This window comes from Carlito syrichta, unplaced genomic scaffold (genome assembly GCF_000164805.1).
Source record: "Carlito syrichta isolate Samal-C Ts95f unplaced genomic scaffold, Tarsius_syrichta-2.0.1 Scaffold308670, whole genome shotgun sequence".
Classification (NCBI taxonomy): Eukaryota; Metazoa; Chordata; class Mammalia; order Primates; family Tarsiidae; genus Carlito; species Carlito syrichta.
This window is the reverse complement of record NW_007252766.1, coordinates 437,477-455,130: the sequence shown is the minus strand read 5'-3', so window position 1 is coordinate 455,130 and position 17,654 is coordinate 437,477. Positions and strand designations below refer to the sequence as shown.

Here is a 17,654-nt window from a genome sequence, read left to right as displayed (position 1 = left end):
TTTAGTTCCTCACCTTTCTCAACCCCAAATTCTCTTCTATGCCTTAGGCTTTGATACTTCCAGCTTTCTAAACTATGGCTTAGGGTGGCTCTTTAAAACCTACATTCTCCCATTTGCACTACTGGCTGTGGAACATATATATTTATTTCTAGTGTTCCTACCAGTGATCTCTACATTAAATCCTAAGAAGGATTTTTAAAAAAGAGATGAAGAATTCACATTTATTGAATAACATGTGATACAACCTGGAATTTATGAATTCCAAATAAATAATTTCACTTTTTCAACATCTGATCTGTTATTTTTTGGCACTGACAAATGTGTTAACAGCCTGATGCTAACTTGACAATGGGCTGACAATCTTCCCCCAATGGCCCTTCAGTCTGCTTAGTAACGAGTCCTTTGCTTCCATCATTCTCCCAGAAGATGGCCTACTGCCCTCCTTTCTGTACAATCTGGGCAAACCGACTGGTGATGGTAAGGGTAGTGTCAATGAAGCGGTCCACACAGCTAGAGAGACAATTTTCAGTACGAGAGTCTAGGCGATTCCCTGGCTTCTCCACACATTTATCCCAGCATAGCTCCATGAAGTGATGCACCTAAGAGGAAAGAAAAATAGTAACCATTGGGGTCTGCAGATAAGCCCAATTCTGTTTATTTTATTGCCTTATTTTTGTCACCCGAGAAAATCATTTCAATCAACAAACCGTGGAGTCACTTTGGGGCTGTCTTCTTCATTTCCTAATTTATCTCCAGTATAGACCCAGATCCCCATCCCTACAGACTGAAAATTCTTAATACTAATACCTTTAAAAAAAAATTTCCAGCAGCTAGCACCAGTGTAAACTAGGAAAGTAGGTACCAATTCATTCTCTCAAAGCACTACATTCATCTTCTTCCAAACCTCCCCCCTAGAGATGATAGTTCTTACCTTTTGGTGGTCACGGACACATTCAAGAACCTGATGAAGGTTAGAAATCCACTCCCCAGAAGAGTGCACATACAGGCAAGAAAATTCATGTGCACTTGAAGAATGTCCAGAACTCAAGATTTCTAAGCAGGGTTTTTGCTACTTACCCCCTGCGCACCTTATCCCTTTCATCCAAAAGGGAGAAAATACCGTCTTATCAAGAGCTTTTACCATTTGGAAGGCTGGGCACTAAGTAGTCAGTTCTTTCTAAAGTCCTAAAGGATGGGTATCGTTACCATCATACCTTCATTTAATAGGCGTGACTAAGTAATTAGTCCAAGGTCACGTAGCCAACAAGGGGTCACGCAAAGTTCAAACTATGCCGGAAGGGCTCCAAACCCTTGTTCTAATCAATACTATACATTGACGACTTCAGCGCCAGAACGTTTCTTCAATAACGTTCCACTGCTCCATCGTTTTCAAGTACATTATCGCTTATAATCCTCACAATGGGCGACTGCAAAACCAAAACCCACAGTGGAAGGGTGTCTTGGCTAGGGGCACGTGGCCTGCAAAGGGCAGAGGGAGGATTAGAACCCAGATTTTCCGAAGGCCAGCCCAGTCAGGCCTCTGGCTAGCGAGGCTCCCGTGTCCTTGAGTCGCCCAAACATTTCTCCCTGCTTTACACCTCTTTTCTCCACGCTGCGCTTGCTTAGTCGGTACTTGAGCACTACCAGTCACCAGTGGCAGAAAAGCCAGGACTTAATGGGGTGGAGCCGGGATCGAGCTGCAGACGGCCCGGCTGGGCCGCCAGTGTTCAAACCTGAGGGTTCCCGGGGCCTTCCTCTCCCTTCAACCTTCAGAGCTAATAATCCCCGTCCCCGCACCTGTGCTGTGAACTGCGCCTTCTGCTGTTCGGCCGCCACCAGGCGCTGCAACTCAGCTTCATCCGCTTCTCCCAGCCCCGCCATTGTCCGCGCAAGGTTTGGGAGTCTTCCGACCAGCGCGTCTGCGCAAGCGCGGTGGCGCGCCCCGCCTCCCGACTTCCGGTTCACCCAGCGGCTTCCTGCTCTTTGTTATTTTTCGTTGTCGCGGGGTGGGAATGGTCGCGTAAGTGCTTCCGGGTTGGCGTGTGACCTTGATCCCGCAGGAGCATGATGGCCGCCCTCTGGAGGCTGAGCGTCCTGTGCAGTGCCCAAGGAGGTCGAGGTGAGGATTGGGAGCCTGAGGTGCTTAGCGCAGCTTCCAGCCAGGGAACGGGATGGGGTGAGGACGGTGAGACGAGGAGAAGGGAATCCTTAGGCACCTACCGAAATCACAGCAGTCACCGCCGTCTTCTCGGGCGCAGGTGTTTACCCGAGCGCGTAAACGTGCTCTGGGCTGACGAGGGGACGGGGTGATCTGAAAGAGAGCTCCTTCTGGAAGTTGCAGTCCTGCTGAGGCTAGTCCACATAGGAGTTCTCTGCTCTTCGCATTCGTTGTCCTTAGAATGCTCCCACCCTGAATCGAGAAAGAGGGTTAGGATATGAGTCCCAATGCCTGGTCGTGCTCATTTCCCCTGGAGTTGGTGTGTTTGGGTGTGGCGGAACCGAGGGTGGGGTGGGCGCGGGAGAGACCGAAAATCATTTAACTGGGCATTTGTGTTATAGCGGGCACTATAGTAAAGGTGGGATGCAAATGGGGATAAAACAGAGTGCTTGCCCTCCAAGAGCCTTCACTTTTCTAAGGAAAACATATAGCAAAAACTGTTGTGCTGTACAAGAATTGTTATGCAATTACAGGGAAAGTATTTTCAGCCCTGTGTTTTGGAAGGATTACCTTGTTGTGATTGGTACCCAAAGGAGGTGTGCTTGATTTTAGTCTTAATGATAAAGAAGTCCAGGGCAAGAAGAACCTTACAGTTAGAACTGCTGAATGAGCAAAAGCAATGATGAAGGCATAGGAACTGCATGTGAGAAAAAAATAAAATAAATTGGATATTATTAGAGCATGAAGGTCAAGGTGAGAAGTGAGTTGAGTCTGAAAAGGTGAACTGGTACCAAGTCACAGAAAAACTTGTCTTGTAAGGAGTATGCGCTTTACTTGATGTGTGGAGAGTAGCCATTGACATTTGTGACACATATTTGCAGTTTAGCTTGAACACTTTGGTAAAGTGTGGTAGATGGTTATGATGGGAGATAGGGCGGGGACGCTTGTTGGAGTCCAGGCAAAGCGAGGTTCTGAACGTGGGAACTAGTACAATGAAAAGATCTTCTCATTCTACAAAAAGATACGTGCACAGGTATGCTTTTTGCAGCTTTATTCACAATAGCAAAAACATGGAACTAACCGTGTTGTCCATTGAAGCTGGACTAGATTTTAAAAATGTGGTACATATACACAATGGAATATTACGCAGCCATAAAGAAGGACAAACATATGGACTTCACAGCAACTTGAATATGGATTTAGAGTCGATCATACTCAGTGATCTATCACAGAAACAAAGAACTGAGTACCATGTGTTCTCACTCATAAGTGGACCTTGAACAATTATAATATTTTAAGAAAGGGATTGGCAGTTGAGGGAAACTGCCAGTGGAGGGAGGGGCACACCTCATCAACAAGGGTACCTGCATAATGAACATTTGTATACTTAACCTGAATTGTACCCCACATCTTTATAATAAAAAGAAAAAAGAGAAGATTTTCTCAAGAAATGTCAAAGAGATATGTCAATAAGATTTGGTGATTGAATTTGGGGAAAAGTCCCTCATGACTTCCAGATTACCCTGAGTTAGTTTAAAGAATCTCAAAGGTGTCACTGCCTAAAGTGGGGAACATACAGATGGAAACAAGTTTGAATGAGGTGAGTTGAAGGATGATTTCAGTTTCTTGCAAGGTGTCTCAGTGGAGAGACTTTAACAGACAGTTAAAATTGTGACAATCTGAAGAGATAACAGGACTGGAGATTTGGTTGTCATTAGCTTATAGGCAGAGGTGAAACCATAAGAGTGGAAGAAACGGCTTGGAGTGGGCATGAGGAGTGAGGAGAGCAATGGACAGATGAAAACCATGTAAGAGCAAGTTCAGGAGGACACTGAAATGGTCAGAGAATCAGAAGAGAGGCTACTAATGTCAGGTTTTGCAGAAAGGCCTACTGAGATTGAAATGGTACAGTATTTGTTGGATATGGCCCGTGGAGATGGCTGGTGCCCTCCCAAAGCAGCTACAGGGAGAACACAATCACATTTCAGGGTTGAAAAATGATTGGGAAGTAGAGATGATTTAGAAAATGCTTTAAAGATGCAGGGTTAGGAGGAGAAGGAAGAAAGAGCATGGAAAAGTACGCAGGCATTTGAGAACACGTGATTAAGGGAAGTTTAAGTATATTTATATCATATGCACATATACTCTATACTATACCGCAATATATGACTTATACAATATTATATAGTGTGTAATAGTCGAGGGAAAATGGCCAGAGAGAAGCAAGGAAAGGTTAAAGATGCAGGAGAGAAGATAATAAGAAATTACCAGCCGGGCTCGGTGGCTCAGCCTGTAATCCTGCACCTTTGGGAGGCTGAGGTGAGTGGATTGCCTGAGCCCGCGGGTTCGAGATCTGCCTGGGCAGCGAGACCTCATCTCTACAATAAATAAAAAAATCAGCCCGGCGTGGTAGCGCATGCCTGTAATTCCGACTACTCGGAAGGCTGAGGTGGAAGGATCGCTGGAGCTCAGCAGGTCGAGGCTGCGGTGGCCGGGAGCGGCCACTGCACTCCAGTCTGGGCGACAGAGTGAGACTCCAACTCAAAAAAAAAAGAAAGAAATTACCTTTTTTTTTTCCTGGTCCAGAGGTAGTAAGTGATCAAGTGACCTTAAGTGATTGTTCACAGCTACAGATTGAATTTCTTTTTCTCCTCTTTTCCCCTTTCTTGCTACTGTACTTGATTAGTCAAAAGAATAAGAATAAGAAATTACTTTTTTTGGAGTGCTTATAACATTCTGGAAACTATGCTAAGCTCCTTGCATACATTCTTTAATTTTCCAGAGAATTGTGAAGTATTTACATTTTACCAGTTTTCCATTTTACAAATGAGGAAATTGAGGCTTAAAGAGCTTGTTTAATGTAGCTGCCCATCTTCTCACAGCCAGTACGTGGTGCAGCTGGTTGAACTTAGGTCTGTCTATTTTTTAACCAAGAAGCAGGACCCAATAGGGGACACAAACAAGTGGGTTCAAAAGTACAAATGGAGATGAAAGAAGGTAATAGATGAACTTCCCAATCTAGGTTTAATTCGTTGAGGACAAAGACCTTGCCTTTTATCTCTTGTTCCAGTGCAGAGCATAATCTTGCATGTAGTAAATATTTGTTGGATGAATAGATGATTATATGGAAAGAGGAAAAACTATCATTTATATTTTTAATTAGTAAAAGCGAATCTTCTACATAAGTGATTCATTGATTTTTCCATCTTTTGATGGCTATTTAGTCTGACTTCACGGTAACCTAGTGAAATAGATGCTATCTTCATTTTACAGATGAGATGTTTTTCTCTATTTAGGCTTAGTAGTTTGCTTATGATCATTCAGAAAGCCTGTCAGCCTGAGAGGCTCTTGTGATGCTTCTAATATCTCTTTCCTCAGCTCTATTCCTCCGAACCCCAGTGGTCAGACCTGCTTATGTCTCAGCATTTCTTCAGGAGCAACCTACCCCAGGATGGTGTGGAGTGCAGCACATTCATCTGTCACCGAGCCACCACTGTATGTTCTTTCCGTCACTGCTGCCTTCTGGGCTCTAACCATTTATAGCTGGATGAATTGTCATGTCTTTAGCAGGACCTGCTACCTGTGAGGGTGACTGTTGTGTCCAGTTCTGTCAAATGAAAATATAGTTTACGCTTTTGGGCAGACAATGTCAGTATGACTGAATGATGTCATTTATATCCATAGAGGATCTTCTGGCCTAAGTCTTTAAAAAAATATATTTACTTTTCTTAAAAAGAAAATAGATCTGTAGGAAGAGTCTGTTCATTATAGTTTGGTCACTCTTATTTATTTAGCTAATGGAGAAGAGCCAGACGTGTAGAACTGAGAATAATGGACAATGTAAAAACTCATGTCCTATGAACTGCATTATGGATATTTATAGCTATACTTTACTTGGTTATTTTTTTTTAGGTTAATTTAAAACCATATGGCATTTCATATGAATGCTATTTAGATATTATTAAACACGATTAAAATGCTATCATTAAAATTAGTTTTAGAAAATCTATGGGTGAATAATGAGTCGACTGTATTTCTGTTTTTAAAGTCTGGAGAGAGCAATACTTGATAAAGACTTCTCTTTATTCTCAAGTCAACTATATAGATAGAGGTACATCTGAATTATGAGAGATTAGGCAAGTATAGTTTTCTGGTTCTGTAATTTTTTTTTTTTTTTTTTTTTTGAGTTGGGAGTCTCACTCTGTCACCTAGGCTGGGGTGCAGTGGCATAATCATGGCTCACCACAGCCTTGACCTCCTGGGCTCAGGTGATCCTACCATCTCAGTTTTCTGAGTAGCTGGAATTACAGATAAACACCACCACACCCAGCTAATTTTTTGGGTTTTTTTTTTTTTGTAGAGACAGTGTCTTGCTATGTTGCCCAGGCAGGTCTCAAATGCCTGGGCTCAAGTGATCCTTCCACCTTGGCCTCTCAAAGTGTTGAGATTACAGGCATGAGCCACTGTGCCCAGCCTAAAAGTTTTTTATATTTGAAAAACTTTTGTTTCTAGATTCCTTTTCTCAGTTAAGTTAGATTTAGCAGAGTAGTTTTAACTTGTAGTGCATGGACTGAAGGAAAGCCCCTGAAGTTGTATACATTGATTTTTATGTATGTGCCCTTACACAGTTTTCTGGGAAGACGCTGTATCCTTTTACTAGATTCCCAAAGGGGTCTGTAAGCAAAACAAGATAATGTTTAAAGTTTTCAAATAAATGTTAAAGTTCATACTGTTTTTCACTTATTTAAAAGAAGTTTTCATGTTCCATATTTGTTTTGGGTTATTTATAAGTATTGAGACAGAAGGACCATGGTCCTAAAAGTAGAAATCAGAACTTTACTTTTCTGTAAATTGACTGGCTCAACTTTGTTTTGAGAGGATAATATCACATTACTTCCAAATATTAGAAGATGTAAATAATGTTTTAAAGGAATTTAGCAGGCATCATTGACTTTTAGTTATAAGGTATCTGTCCACTTCACTGAAGTCCAAGACTGGCTTAATTCTCTACAGATATTTTATCTATCTTCTTGGTTCTGTCTTCTAGTCAGTGTATAAGCATTGAGATACTCAGGTACTGGCAGGGTGCGGTGACTCATGCCTAAAATCCCAGGACTTTGGGAGACCGAGATGAGAGGATTACCTGAGCCCATGGGTTTGAGACCAGGGTGGGCAACTTGGTAAGACCTTACCTCTGCAGTAAATCAAAAAATTAGCCAGTATCTGGTTGGCATGTGCCTGTAGTTCCAGCTACTTAGAAGGCTGAGGCAAAAGGATCATCTGAGCCCAGCAGGTCCATGAGCATGCCACTGCACTCCAGCGTGGGTGACAGAGTGAGACTCCTGAGACTCCAACTCAAAAAAAAAAAAAGAAAAGCGAGAGATACTCAGGTACTAAAAGACTTCAAAGGAGGGAGCTAGTCTCTCTCTCAATTATGTATTTTTATATCTTACTGTTACTACACACCAAGTTAAATCTTATATGTATGTTGTCTGTCAGTTTGGGTTACTTTGTGGCAAATGTTGAACATGAGAGATGTGTGTTTCTCTCTCAACTCTAATGAATCTGCCCCTTTTTGTAGCTGGTTCCAAGGCTGCATCTCTCCACTGGACTAGTGAGAGGGTGGTCAGTGTTCTGCTCCTGGGCCTGCTTCCAGCTGCTTATTTGAATCCTTGCTCTGCGATGGATTACTCTCTGGCTGCAGCCATCACTCTCCATAGCCACTGGTAAGTATCGCAGTTCCTTCGGTATTATATTGTCTGTTCAGTGTGCTTGCTGTGAGCTTGTCTCATGTATTACCTGTGAGGGAGAAGGCAACTGAAATGCTTAAGATCTGTGGAAAACTTTAAAGTTTGTGTAAAATATTTATATGCCTGGATTTATATATTAATCTATCCATTTAATGACTGCATTTCCATGTCTGATAGCATTTTGAATGAAGCTTGTCATAAAACTGAGTTCCTAATCTCCCCCCCCATCTGTTCCTTCTGCAGCTTTGCCTATCTCAGTTAATGGTATTTCTGTTTATGCCTCAAACCTGGTCATTATCCTTGACTCTAGTAGTAGTCTCTTAAATGGTCTTCTTTGTGTCTGTTCCCAACACAGCAGGCCTAGTGATCCTGTTAAAATGTTAAATCCAGAGAAGACATACCCTTCTCAGAAATGTTCTTTGTCTCCTCTTGTTACTCAGACGAAAAGTCAGAATTCTTAGATCGTGGTCTCCAGATCTGCACAATCAAGCCCTCTGTTTCTTCCTTTATCTTTAGGTGTTGTCTTCATTCACATTGGTTTCCTTGAGGTTTCTCAAACACACCAGTGACTAGGTGTCTAGGCTTTGCTCTTACTGTTCCTTCTCCCTGAAACATTTTCTAGTTTCTTGTTCACTCTCTCAACAAGATCTTCCCTAACCACTTGTTTAAAATTGCAGTGTCTGTCCTAGCATTCAGCATTGTTTATCTCTCTCTCCTGTTTTATTTTTCTCAGTAGCACTTACTGTCTTTTAATATATTACATCATCTATTATTTTGTATGTTATCTGATGTCCCTCTCGCCCCAAGATTGAATGCACAAACACAGAATAAAATCTATAGCTAAATGAATTATTATAAGGGTGATATGGCCCAGGCTAAGATATAGAATTATGCCGTCTATTCCAGAAGCTGCTTCTTTGTGTTTCATCTCAGTCATAAGTGCTCAACATTGCACCCCTCCCCATGCTAGGAGCCATTATTCAGATTTTTTTTTCCCCCTGAGTTGAAGCCTTACTCTGTCACCCAAGCTGATTAATCCAGGCTTTCTTAGCCTCAATCTCCTGGGCTCAGGCGATTCTTCTACCTCAGCCCCCCAAGTAGCTGGGACTACAGGCACTTGCCACCATGCCAGGCTTATATTTCGATTTTTTATAGAGAATGTCTTGCTATGTTGCCCAGGCTGGTCTCGAACTCCTAGGCTCAAGCAATCCTCCCGCCTTGGCCTCCCAAAGTGCTGAGATTTACAGACATGAGCTACTGTGCCTGGTCTATTTTTTAATATTTTTTTTTTGCTGTTGTATCTCTTGTGCCTAAAACAGTACCTGACACACAGCACTCAGTAAATATTTGTGAAACAGATGAATATCTGGTTTCTATTTATTTTATCTGGTACAGTTTACAAGACTTTCTAAGTTAATCTTCTACAAAGACTGTAAATGACATTGGGTTCCTTAAGCTGTTCCTTTATGTTGTTTTTCAGGGGCAATATGTTGCTATTGCAAGTGGGAGAGGTATTTTGGATTGTTAAAACCGGAAGGCCTTTGGGGGGTGTCTTTTTAAAATTTTTTTGGTTGAATTGGAGTCTCACTCTATCACCCAGGCTGGAGTGCAGTGGCACACTCACAGCCACCTCAGCCTCAACCTCCTGGGCTCAGGCAATCCTTCTGCCTCAGCCTTCCAAGTTGCTGGAACTACAGGTACATGCTACCATTTCTGGCTAATTTTTTATTTATTGTAGAGACGAGTTCTCGCCAAGTTGCCCGGGCTGGTCTCAAACCTGCAGGCTCAGACAATCCACTTGCTTTGGTCTCCCAAAGTGCTGGGATTCCAGGCTGAGCCACTGAGCCCCGCCTTGGGAAGTATTTTTTTTTTTTTACACCCCCTTGGGGAGTATCTTAATCAACCCTTTCATTTTACAGATATAGAAATTAAACCCCTGGGAGGATAATGATTTGTGAGAATCATTCTCTAGTTAGCATTAAGGGGTTTTACTTACCTATAGTTTTCTAGGACTGATTAGGGGAATTCACCTTTTTATCAGATAAACGTTTTCAAATACAGCATTCCAGTTGCCTATTAAGTAACAGATCACAAGTACAGTAAATAATATTTCTCTAATGTGTGATACATTTTGAAGGAGTTGCCAATAATTGTGCTCAAGTTCTCAACATTCAGTCTTTTTAAACTTATATTAATTGAGGTTTTACCCCAACTGTTTAACATAAATCATTCTTACTAAGGTCACTAAAGACCTCCAACTTTCAAAACCTGTCTATTTTCTGTCCTCCACTTGCTTGAACTCTCAACAGCCTTCAACTCAATTGATTATTCTCCCAAGTCACTTTTCTCTGGCTTTCCAGATGCTGTAGATATCTCCTCTGCCAAACCCTTCTCCTCTTGTCTGAATGATAGAGTCTCCAGAGCTCAGTTTTAACTTTCTTAATTTTTCTGTCTAGACTCTTTTCTTAGGCGGGCTCAGATCTGTCCTATTTTCCTGAGTTGCACATTTGTATATTTAATTGTCTGATATTCATTTGAATGTCTGATAGTCACCCTAAATCTAATAGTGTCCAAATCACTCTCTGCCTCCCCCAATCTCCCTTGATTTCTCCCTCAGTTAAATCTAGCTGCTCAAGCTAAAAATCCCAGGAGTCATTCTAGACCTTTCTTTTTGTCTTACCCCATAACTAATCCATCAGCTCTTTCTGTTCTTTCTGCAAAACATAGCCTCCGTGGTCACTTTACATCATCTCCCTTGTCAGCAGCCTAGCTTAAGCCAACAGTCTTGCCTAGGCTACTTCAGTTGCCTTCTAACTAGTTTCCTGATTCTGTTTTTGCCCCCTTCCCCTGCCCACTGTATTCAATCTCCACACTATAGTCAGAGTAACCTTTTTATAAAGTAAAATGACATTTTTTCAAAGAAGATACACAACACACATGAAAAAATTGCTCCACATCATTTGTCATTAGAGAGATGCAGATCAAACACCGTTAGGAGATAATACTTCATATCCTACTAGGATAGCTATAATAAAAGACGAACAGTAACAAGTGTTGGCTGAGGACTTGGAGAAATCAGAACCCTCATATGTTTCTGCTAGGAGTGTAAAATATTGCAGCCACTTTGAAAACAGTTTGGCAGTTCCAACAAAAAGTTAACCTTAGAGTTATGGTATGATTCAGCAATTCCGCTTTTAGGTGTATATCCAAGAGAATTGAAAAGATATGTGTCCACATAAAATCTTATACAGGAATGATCATAGCAGAATTATTTATAATAGCCAAAAAGTAGGAATGATGCTAGTTATTGTCAACTGATGAATAGCTAAACAAAAGATGGCATATTGATACAATAGAATATTATTCTGCCATATAAAGGAATGAAATACTGATGCATGTTGTGATATGCGTGGGCATTGAAAACATTGTGCTAAGGGAAAGAAGCTTGACACAAAAGTGGCATATTGTATGGTTTCTTTTATATGAAATGTCCAGAATAGGCAAATCTGTAGAGACAGAAAGCAAATTAATAGTTGGGTAGTGGGCTCATGGGTAGAGGGGTTTTTTGGGGGATGATTAGAATGCTCTGTAATTATATAATGATGGTTGCACAACTCTGAATATACAAAAAACCACTGAAGTAGACACTTAAAAGGGATGAATTTTACAGTATGTGAACTACATCTCAATAAAACTTAAAAACCATTAGTAAAATTAGCTCATTCCTTACTTAGGGCACACCTTGCTTAAAACATTTCAGTGATTTGTTATATGTCCAATAAAATTCAAACTCCTTACCGTGACTGCCCTTGCTTTCCTTGCTTTTCTCATGTCTTCCACCCACACCAGCTTCCTTACTCATCAGAGATGCCACTTTTGTTTGGAATGTTCTTCTTCAGGTCATCCTTTTCAGGATATTTCTTTATAGTATATACATGTTTGCTTTTGTTTCTCATCACAAGAATATTTGTTCCATAAAGGCAGGAATGCTGTCTTATTTACTGTACTCCCCAACATTTATGACAGATTCTGGCACTCGACTTAGTAAATTCTTTCTGAATTAATGAAAAACTCTGTAGAGCATTTGTTTTAGTTAACAGCAACAACAATTTGTAAATAAAGTAGCGGTTAGTTACTGTCTCTGATATAAATGACTCTGGAAAACTGAATTAGAAGAATAGAAAGATGTCTATTACATTATTAGGAAATTCCTGATTCATTCATTTTTGTTGATTATTCTTATCACCATGAGTTGTTTTGGTTTAGCATCTTGGAGAATAGCAGTAATCTCACCTACACACATGGGTGCAGTGGCTCACACCTGGAATCCCAACACCTCAGGAGGCGAAGGCAGGAGGATCACTTGAGGCCAGGAGTTCAAGATCTGCCTGGACAACAGAGCAAGGCCCTATCTCTAAAAAGAAGAAAAAAATAATATGACCCCGCAATCCCCCTACTGGGAATATACCCGGAAGAACTCACATCACTCTATAAAAAAGATACCTGCACCATATATTTATCACAGCATTGTTCACAATAGCAAGAATGTGGAACCAACCATGCTGCCTGCAAAAGAGGACTGGTACATATGCACAATGGAATATTACGCAGTCATAAAGAAGAACAAAATTATGAAATTCACAGCAACCTGGATGGACTGTAATACTGAGTGATCTTTCACAGAAACAATGAACTGAGTTTCACATGTTCACACTCATAAGTGGACCTTGAACAACTATCGTAATACTGTAAGAAGAGGATTGACAGTAATGGGAAACTGGAGCCCTGGGGAGGTGGGATCGGCAGTAGCAGGAAACTGGGGAAGCGGGGACACACCTCATCAACAAGGGTACCTGCACAATGAATATTTGTATACCTAATCCTGAATTGTACCCCAAAATTTTAAAATTAAAAATTAAAAAAAAAATTTTAAAAACCCCACATCACTAGAAACAGGTTGACAGAAAAAATAAAATGGCTACACAGAATCCCCTGAAGTAGCAAGCAATTATTGGAGTGGTAAATAGAGACACTGCAATTTGAACTTGACTGATTATTTTCTTGCAACTAAATTGTCTGTATAGTCTTCTAACTTCACTTGTGATTTTCATTTGTGCTATCTCTTTTTCTTTCTTTAGGGGCCTTGGACAAGTTGTTACTGACTACGTTCATGGTGACACATCGCAGAAAGCTGCCAAGGCTGGCCTTTTGGCACTTTCGGCTTTAACATTTGCTGGGCTTTGTTATTTCAACTATCATGACGTGGGTATCTGCAGAGCTGTTGCCATGCTGTGGAAGCTTTGACCTTTTTGACTTAATACATGCAAGAATTTGATTGTATGCCTCTTTGCCTCTGCTTTATCATGCCATTCAGCTCACAATAAGGAAGAAATAACAGATTAGTTTATTGGTGGACAGATCTCTTAATCACATGGTTATTTGCAGAATTTAATATTTGAGGAAAAGGTTTGGGAGGAGTTGCATCCAAGAAATTGTGAGACTGAGTTCTGCATTTTGGTGAGATAATGGGATTGTCTCCCAGTATCTCAAGACTTACAGTATAACTAAATATTATATATGAGCTTTTTCCTTCTAATTTATCAATCTCTTCAAGAGATTTCAGCTTTATTACTATTAATACATGATCAGACTTCTATATCTATTATGGTAATAATGAACAAAGGGAAATACTGAATAAAAACTTTGCAGAAAATTAGACAGTGTTTAATTTTTGAAAACTTCCCTCTTTATTCAGTAGATACCAGCTACTACTGATGGTTACATATAATAGGGAAACTTTAAAATTAGGAAACGCTGCCAGGCACGATGGTTCACTCCTGTAATTCCCCACTTTGGGAGGTGGAAGAAAGAGGATTGCCTGAGCCCACGGGTTTGAGACCAGCCTGGGCAATGTGATGAGACCTTGTCTCTTTTAAAAAAAAAAGAAAGAAAGAAAAATAAATAAATAAAATTAGGAAATGTTGATGTCTCACATTTTGAATTTCTAAACCCTTGGAAGAAAAGTTTGGAGAGTTTCTGAACATAGAGAAGTTCTATTTAAGGACTAGGTCTCTCTGTAGCTGTATAAAAATATGGCACATTCTAAACTGGAGACTTAGTCTGGGCATGGTGGCTCACGCCTGTGATCCCAGCACTTAGAGAGACTGAAGCAAGAGGGCTTGCTTGAGTCCAGGAATTTGAGACCCGTCTGGGTACCATAGCAAACCTTGTCTGTACAGAAAAATAAAAAAATTAGTCAAGTGTTTTACTGCGTGCCTCCTGGCTACTCGGGAGGCAGAGACAGGAGGATTGCCTGAGACCAGGAGGTCGAGGCTTCAGTGAGCTGTGATTGTGTCGCTGTACTCCAGCCTGGGAGACAGAGTGAGACCCTGACTTGAATAAATAAGTAATAATAAAATAAATAAACTGAGATTTAATATTCAAATATGTTTTACTTGTTCTAAAATAATCTGTTCACAGATTTAAAACTATGAGTAATAAATTTTCCCACCAGGAATCTCTAATATGAAAATGTTTTCTATGGAAAGCAATTTTTTTTTAATAGGTTTATCTTTATTTCAGTGTTGCTTGAATAAGAACAAATAAAAAGCACAAAAACGCCTCAGTGAATCACTCACAGGGGTCCTCTAAATCCATGTTAGCATTCTTCCTCTTTTGCTTGGATAGCTCTTTGATGGCCTCTAACTCCACAAGACTGAACTTGGGGGTGAGTGTCACATTGTCATAATCAAATTCTTCATCAAGTGAGAAGGGTTGAACTTCATCTCCAAGTATCTCTTCCTCCTGCCCTTTGCTCCTTTTCACGGTGGGCTTTGGCTTCACTTCATGGGTGAGAGGCCAGGCCTTGGCAGGTGTGCAAGGAAGAGCACTGGTGTTTACAGTCGGCTCCACTTCTCCTGGAAGCAGCAGCAGATGCTTGCTCATTTGAGGATTAATCTCTTCATCCACGTCCAAATCTTCTAAATCAAGGAAACTGTCTACCTTCACCTCTTCTGCCTGATTCAGATCACCTTGCAAGAAATTGTCAATTTGTTGACCTTCATTCACCACTATCTGTTCTTCTGAACATTGGGATGAAGTACGAAGAAATACGGTTTTATTGCTGAGGTGGTGGTCATTTGCTTCATTTTATGAGTAAGTTTTGCTGAGATAGATACATTTTCTGAGGAATTTGTTCCAAACACTCCCCTTTTGGTCATATGATCCTCTTTTGAAAGATGAGTAAAAGTGCTCAGAAATTCTTCATATGTTTGCTGATGACAATTAACAAACTTATCCAAGACTTCTTCAATTAATCGATCTTCATCCATATCTCCAATTTGGGCAGAAATTCCTATTCGCCAGTTCACGTTATCTCCCATGCCCTAGGCCTCTGCCTCGGTTCCCACCTAGCCACTGGAAAGGAATTTTTTTTAAAAAGTGTATAATAAAAATGTATTCTACTCTTTTATATATTAGCTGTCCCTAGTTTATTCATTAGAATTAAGTGTCTTTTGCATCTACAGCACTAAAACAGAACTGTTTAAATTTTCTTCTGGGCCTTAACAGGTAAATCAGACACGAAGCACTGTAATACAAAAAGGACTTCCATGTAATAGGCAGAAATATACTAAATATGAGTATTAAGATTTAGTAGTAGGAATTAGAGCTGTGTCCAGATTGTGGTGTGCTATGAATACCAGCCTTTGGAATTCAAATTAGATTCTGTGGGTGTTTAGTGTGGCCTAAAAGTTGATTGTAAGTCATGATAACTTTCTTCTAGCAATATAGAGTAACTAGGACTTAGCACATTTCACTCACTGAGGATCTTACTGGGCAGCTGAGACAAATGAAGGGTGGGTGGCTAGAAGGGTAAATCTTTTCTTGAATGCCTGCATACTAGGGATTACAGACATGCTCCACTTAATATGGCTGTGTTCTTGAAGGAGATTCAGGTGTGCATTAAGGATTTGGGAGGAGGTGATTAATTCTGTTTTGGGGTGGGTAAAAGGTTCCGAAAGCAGGTGATGCCTAAATAGCAGAGGCTTGTCAGTGGGTGGTGGTGGCAGGATCAGTCTACCCTAATGGGAAGGAATGTTACTGACATTGCTTAGAATTGCTAGTGCTTGATGATGATAAAAAGCAGATTGACTGTCAATTTTGTTATTATTTTACAATTTTATATAGACAGTGCAACCCCCTAGTGTTATTTTTCTCCTCCCCTAACCCCCAGTATACCACTGCTGTATAGTGGAGTGATGAAATGGAGTTTTCCATGAAGTCAAAATGGTCAAGTCAGTGACTTGGATAACATGAGAATCCTGTGGCTATCTCTAACACCATCAGATCCTAGTTTGCATCTGGAATGGTATCGAGTGCTAGTAAACTTCATTAGATGGTGAATGGAGAAACCTGAGTGGAGCCTGGTTGGGCACTGCCTATCCCAGGTCCCAGTTGGTTTGGTAATTAGGATGGAGCTGAGCTGTCTCTTTAGAAAATCAATGAGTTACTGTGTGCTGCTAGAATATGAGACAAGGTTTTGGACTGGGCACAGTGGTTCATACCTGTAATCCTAGTGCTTTGGGAGGCTGAGGCAGGAGGGTTGCATGATGCCAGGAGTTCGAGACCAGCCTGGGCAACATAGCGAGACCCTCTCTCTACAAAAACAAAAAATTAATTTAGACCCTGTAATTTTCAGATAAAGATTATAAACATATGAGATATAAGTCTAAATATGTGTTGCCTGTTGAGGGATTGGAAGGTCTTTAGAGAGAGTAGTCAACTCCTGCTGTTATCTTTTTGATCCATGGACTCTTGGGAAGTAAACGTCTACTTAGGAAACTTGTCTATTTTTCTAGGGACCTTATGATGAGTGTCAGGGTCAGTTCTCTGTGGGGCTGGATATTCAGGTTCTAGGACCTAAGCACCACTGAGAGCATATATCCATGACTGTCAGCCTGAAGCTTAATTGTATATGAGATTAAAATATAGTCAAAATGATCATTTCCAATGTAGTTTCAAGGCTGACTTTCATTGGTGTCTTCTCCAAGTTGTGTATTATGCTGGTGGTGGTGAAATACACAATATATCTGATGATATCCCTTTGAGATATATAGTTCGTATATTGGGTATAAGACTATGTATATGATATTCTTTTTTTTTTAAGATGTGGGGTACAATTCAGGGTTAGGTATACAAATGTTCATTATGCAGGTACCCTTGTAGATGAGGTGTGCCCCTCCCTCCCCTGGCAGTTTCCCTCAACTACCAATCCTACCCCCCTCCCCTGGCAGTTTCCCACTATTGCCAGTCCCTTTCTTACAGTATTATGATATGATGTTCAAGGTCTACTTATGAATGAGAATACATGGTACTCTGTTCTTTGTTTCTGTGATAGATCACTGAGCATGATAGACTCTAAATCCATCCAAATTGCGAGATTCATTTTTGAAAAACTACGAGTACCACATACCAAGGATAGAGTCCGTTACAGGATATGTCAAGCCCAACCTCAAGGACTCTTCCTACAACAGTTTAATATGAGAGCTTATGACGATTTTTTTTTTTTTTTGAGTTGGAGTCTCACTCTGTCACCCAGACTGGAATGTAGTGGCTGCTCCGACCCACCACAGCCTTGACCTGCTAGGCTCCGGTGATCCTTCCGCCTCAGCCTTCCAAGTAGCTGGAATTACAGGCATGCGCTACCACGCCCGGCTGATTTTTTTATTTATTGTAGAGATGAGGTC

General features: G+C 40.8%; 3 protein-coding genes across 5 annotated transcripts; 1 reads left to right on the top strand and 2 right to left on the bottom strand.

Annotated features, from left to right (window-relative positions):
- Nucleotides 1-198: 198 nt before the first annotated feature.
- Nucleotides 199-1,920, bottom strand: TIMM8B (translocase of inner mitochondrial membrane 8 homolog B). Its single transcript, XM_008065575.1, has 2 exons — nt 1,798-1,920; nt 199-599 (listed from the first exon to the last, which is right to left on the bottom strand). Exons 1-2 carry the CDS (start codon nt 1,879-1,881, stop codon nt 432-434), a joined length of 252 nt encoding a protein of 83 aa, XP_008063766.1. The 5' UTR covers nt 1,882-1,920; the 3' UTR covers nt 199-431.
- Nucleotides 1,921-1,984: 64 nt separating this feature from the next.
- On the top strand, nt 1,985-13,248 carry SDHD (succinate dehydrogenase complex subunit D). Of its 3 annotated transcripts, XM_008065573.1 has the most exons (4): nt 1,985-2,119; nt 5,537-5,653; nt 7,740-7,884; nt 13,047-13,248. In XM_008065573.1, exons 1-4 carry the CDS (start codon nt 2,065-2,067, stop codon nt 13,210-13,212), a joined length of 483 nt encoding a protein of 160 aa, XP_008063764.1. In that variant the 5' UTR covers nt 1,985-2,064; the 3' UTR covers nt 13,213-13,248. The 3 variants fall into 3 exon arrangements, with proteins under 3 accessions (XP_008063764.1, XP_008063765.1, XP_021571971.1); XM_008065574.1 differs by lacking the exon at nt 7,740-7,884 and having other exon boundaries at nt 2,014-2,119; XM_021716296.1 differs by lacking the exon at nt 5,537-5,653 and having other exon boundaries at nt 2,053-2,119.
- Nucleotides 13,249-14,263: 1,015 nt separating this feature from the next.
- On the bottom strand, nt 14,264-15,375 carry LOC103268017 (uncharacterized protein C11orf74 homolog). Its single transcript, XM_021716297.1, has 2 exons — nt 15,137-15,375; nt 14,264-14,843 (listed from the first exon to the last, which is right to left on the bottom strand). Exons 1-2 carry the CDS (start codon nt 15,288-15,290, stop codon nt 14,539-14,541), a joined length of 459 nt encoding a protein of 152 aa, XP_021571972.1. The 5' UTR covers nt 15,291-15,375; the 3' UTR covers nt 14,264-14,538.
- Between the last annotated feature and the right edge of the window lie 2,279 nt (nt 15,376-17,654).